The sequence below is a fragment of the Aedes albopictus genome, chromosome 3 (genome assembly GCF_035046485.1).
Source record: "Aedes albopictus strain Foshan chromosome 3, AalbF5, whole genome shotgun sequence".
Classification (NCBI taxonomy): domain Eukaryota; kingdom Metazoa; phylum Arthropoda; class Insecta; order Diptera; family Culicidae; genus Aedes; species Aedes albopictus.
In genome coordinates this window covers 105,003,198-105,007,673 of record NC_085138.1, presented here as the reverse complement: position 1 = coordinate 105,007,673, position 4,476 = coordinate 105,003,198, and the positions used below count along the sequence as shown (strand labels likewise).

General features: G+C 50.1%; 1 protein-coding gene across 1 annotated transcript; it reads right to left on the bottom strand.

Moving 5' to 3' along the window:
• Positions 1-2,694: 2,694 nt before the first annotated feature.
• LOC109415517 (uncharacterized) lies at positions 2,695-4,476 on the bottom strand. The gene is made up of 2 exons (XM_019689404.3): positions 3,578-4,476; positions 2,695-3,508 (listed from the first exon to the last, which is right to left on the bottom strand). The coding sequence occupies exons 1-2, from the start codon at positions 3,945-3,947 to the stop codon at positions 2,979-2,981; spliced, it is 900 nt and encodes a 299-aa protein (XP_019544949.3). The 5' UTR covers positions 3,948-4,476; the 3' UTR covers positions 2,695-2,978.

Genomic DNA, 4,476 nt, shown 5'->3' with positions numbered 1-4,476 from the left:
TCTCCATCCTCGGTCGCGCCCAATGCTCGCCAAGTCACGCTCCACCTGGTCCGCCCATCGTGCTCTCTGCGCTCCACGCCTTCTTGTGCCAACCGGATCAGTTGCAAAAACCAGATTTGCAGGGTTGTTGTCCGGCATTCTTGCAACATGCCCTGCCCACCGTATCCTTCCGGCTTTGGCCACCTTCTGGATGCTGGGTTCGCCGTAAAGTGCAGCGAACTCGTGGTTCATCCTTCTCCGCCACACACCGTTCTCCTGCACACCGCCGAAGATCGTTCTTAGCACGCGTCGCTCGAAAACTCCGAGTGCTTGTAGGTCCTCCTCGAGCATGGTCCATGTCTCGTGCCCGTAGAGGATCACCGGTCTTATTAGCGTTTTGTACATGGTGCATTTGGTGCGTGGGTGAATCTTTTTTGACCGCAGTTTCTTCTGGAGCCCGTAGTAGGCCCGACTTTAGCTGATGATGCGCCTCCGAATTTCACGGCTCACGTTGTTGTCAGCCGTCAGTAAGGATCCGAAGTAGACGAATTCCTCCACCACCTCGAAAGTATCCCCGTCTATCGTAACTTTACTACCCAGACGGATCCGGTCGTGTTCGGTTCCGCCTACCAGCATGTACTTTGTTTTTGAGCCATTCACCACCAGTCCGACCTTTGCTGCTTCGCGTTTCAGGTGGGTGTACAGTTCTGCCACCGTTCCAAATGTTCTAGCGATAATGTCCATGTCGTCCGCAAAGCACACAAATTGACCGGATTTTGTGAAAATCGTTCCCCGGCCGTTGAGCCCGGCTCGTCGCATCACACCTTCCAGCGCGATGTTGAAGAGTAGACATGAGAGTCCGTCACCTTGTCGCAGTCCCCGACGAGATACGAATGAACTGGATAGTTCACCCGAAACCTTTACGCAGTTTTGAACACCGTCCATCGTTGCTTTAATCAGTCTAGTCAGCTTCCCAGGAAAGCCGTTTTCGTCCATGATTCTCCATAGCTCTGCGCGGTCGATACTATCGTATGCCGCTTTGAAGTCGATAAACAGGTGGTGCGTTGGGACCTGGTATTCACGGTATTTCTGGAGAATTTGCCGTACGGTAAAGATGTGGTCCGTTGTCGACCGGCCGTCGATGAAGCCGGCTTGATAACTTCCCACGAACTCATTCGTTTTAGGTGACAGACGACGGAAGATGATCTGGGATAGCACTTCGTAGGCAGCATTCAAAATAGTGATCGCCCTGAAGTTCTCACATTCCAAATGGTCGTCTTTCTTGTGAATGGGGCAGATTACCCCTTCCTTCCACTCCTCCGGTAGCTGTTCGGTTTCCCAGATCCTGACTATCAGCCGATGCAGACAGGTGGCCAACTTTTCTGGGCCCATCTTGATGAGTTCAGCTGCGATACCATCCTGCATATCACCCATCACGATGAAAGCTGTTCCCAGCTTGCGTGTGTTGCCGCAGCTCTGGTAGATGGTATGGTTACCTCTAAACGTTCGCACCATGGATCCTGTCCAACACACCTCCTGCAGCGCTACGATGCCGAACCCGCGGTCTTTCAGTAGATCGGCGAGTATGCGGGTGCTCCCAATGAAGTTGAGAGATCGGCAGTTCCACGTACCGAGTTTCCAATCGCAAGTCCTTTTTGTTCGCTGGGGTCGTATTATTCTGTTGCTGATTTTCCGTTACAATGGTTTTTTACGGCTGGCTCGTAGGGCCTGACACCAACCCCCTACTTTCCGGAGGACCATAGTGCACAGTTGAGCTTAGAGTCCTTCCCTGGCACTCGGACGTAGATCAGCCGCCCCTAACATGGGGATCAGACGCTGTTGTGAGCCGCTCCTCCTGGAGAACAGACGCTCAGGTTTGCCGAAGCAAACCCCCCTCCCCTTTCCTGTCAGCCTACGACCAAAGTTCCCACCGGGGTTGGTTACCCGATCTTCCCTAAGATTGTTCATAGTTTCCGGCCGGTACCGCGTGGAAGTAGGGATAGGAGTTGCTGGGCAGAGGCTAGTGGATCACAATGAGATCTAAATTGCGCAGCATACCCAGCCTTTACCGTGCCATCTTCAAACCACACGCCCTTCTTAAACTTCTTTTCAAACGTCAAATCCATTTAGGTAATGAACTGAATCCATTTAGGTAAAAGCTCTATTTAGGCAGTCCCGACTCGTTACTTAAATGGAGGTTTAGGTGTATCTGTCAAAGGATAAGCATAAGAGGGCGAAATTAAAAGGTACAAAACTTTTACACTCATTCGAATAGGATATTCTGCTAAGATGGTTCGAAAAGATATTCCAGTAATTTCCTTAAACAATACCCATCTCCTGAATTGACGAGACATCAAGTCCCAATTCCACTTGATAAAGGACAAGCCTTCAACCCACCATTCACTTTGGGAGAATTGGATGTTTGAAGAAGCCGGAGGAGCGTCGCCCAAGACCAAAGAGATTGGGTTCTAGGATGTTTCAGGTAATTTGGACAGACCGTTTAGCGAATATATTTTGGGCATTTACGACAAAATCAAATGGAAATGTCCAAAATACAGACGCGTAATAGTCTGTCCAAATTACTTTAAACAACCTAACGTACATTTGCTCTGAGGTATGGCTAACCAGTAGTCATCAAAGCATTAACAACAAAAAATCTTGCAATTTAATAAATGCTATTCAAATGCTTTCTTTCGTGAGTAATTCTCATATCCCTTCAAAAATCGTTTTTTATTTTATTTTCTAGGACGTCTTTGTCGATCACGCTAGTATTAGGTCTAATAATTTTCATCGGTAATAATTCCTCTTGTTAGTAGAAAACACTAAGCAGGACATTTGGTTGGGTCGCTAAAACTAGGTAACATGTTAAATACATTTATAAATAATCAACGGAATCTCATGGTAAACTCGAGACGCTATAGGAAATGGGGAATCTGCTTACGGGGAGATCAGTACCAATATTTTGTTTGTGTTTGGGGACTTGCATCAACACTTTTTCCTTAAGCCCGAATGGACTTCACTCCTTTGATGTAAACCTGATCGCCGGGGGATGGCATGTATTCGTTGGTGTTAAGAGCCATGCCACCGGGTCCGTTGATTAGGGAGATCCGGGGCGGGTAGTAGGATAGGACCGGACTGGAGTACTGGGCCACTTGGCTAGGGTACGCTGCGGGTGAGGCGAGATGATGAGTGGCGGCGGTGGCTGCTGTTGCGTACTGCTGAAGCGATGAGGGCTGGAAGGGAACGAAGCTGGATTGGGTGGTGGTGGGAGAGGTGGGCGAAGCGGCTGCTTGGGAGAGTTGCTGGATAGGGCTGGAGTAGTGGGATAGGTGGGAATGGAGGTGGTGCAGATGCTGCGGCTGATGCTGGCCGTGGGTGCTCGATGGTTGCTGCTGTTGTTGGACGTAGGACGGTTGGACGTATTGGGTGCCGTACGGGTACACCACTGGACGCAGTAGCTGGATATACTGGAGACCTCCGGTGGGTTGTCCCTGTGGGTTGATGTATTGCATAATCAGCGGGGTGGTCGCTGGAACGGGGGAAGAAAGAATGTGGTTAGAGTAGAGGAAGTGACTTTGTGTTTGGGTCGATGGTCTACCTGGAGACAATACTTGGTTTCCGGCGGCTTGTGGTGCCATCGCGACATAGTACTGCCCTGCGATGTTCTGCGCGGTTAGAGTTGACGGGAGCGAGCTTGGTTGACTCGAAGTCACAGTATAAGCTTGGGGAGTCTCGGATGTTTTTCCAGGAACTCCGATGGGCTTCAGTGGGATTTGCACCGAAGGAGCAACCTGGTTCTGTAACTTGCTCAAAGTTTCACTATCGGGTCCAGCAATTGAATTGTAACTTGTAGGTCCACTAGACGGATGTCGTGCCTTCCGTGTATCCGGAGCAACTGGTTCGGGCTCGGCCTGAGTCAGGTCGAGAACCACCGCCATCAGCCCAATTATGCACAAAATTGTCTTCATTTTCTTCGCGCTCGCCTAATTGACACCCAACTAACCGCAACAAGTTCGTCGTCCGGCTTCGAGCGGGAAATGTCGATGAAAACAACTAAATCTGCACACCACACTTCACTGATCTGCCAGCCCCCGGCCGCTTGATAACTCTCGCTTTATGCAATCCGAACAACAACACCACGCGTAACCGTCTCAACACAACACGCCGCAGACTACTGCACTTGCACTTGCACCTACAGTGCTTTGTGATTGATAAATGAATGCAGCGGTAATGTGAGCAAGGTCTTTTATATCGTGTAAGGGAAAAACTAAACCAAAAACTTATCATACATACTCCGAGCACTGGGTTGACTGCCTGCCACTTGGTTGAAGGGGGAGGACTTCAGCGCCAAAACCGAGTCTGCGTTCCACCGCTGGCTGGCTGACTAGTAGCTACCTGGATGGATGCGGTCCAGTGTGTAGGAAGTTTGCTAGAGTGCGATACGCAAAGTCCAAAACCGACCTCCGCACCTGCTGATGCACCTACCGACCGACCGAC

Excerpts from the sequence above, each read along its gene's own strand:
- LOC109415517 (XM_019689404.3), bottom strand. The coding sequence starts at position 3,947 with ATGAAGACAATTTTGTGCATAATTGGGCTGATGGCGGTGGTTCTCGAC. Across the intron at positions 3,509-3,577 it reads AAACCAAGTATTGTCTCCAG|CGACCACCCCGCTGATTATG; the intron begins GTAGACCATCGA and ends CCCCCGTTCCAG.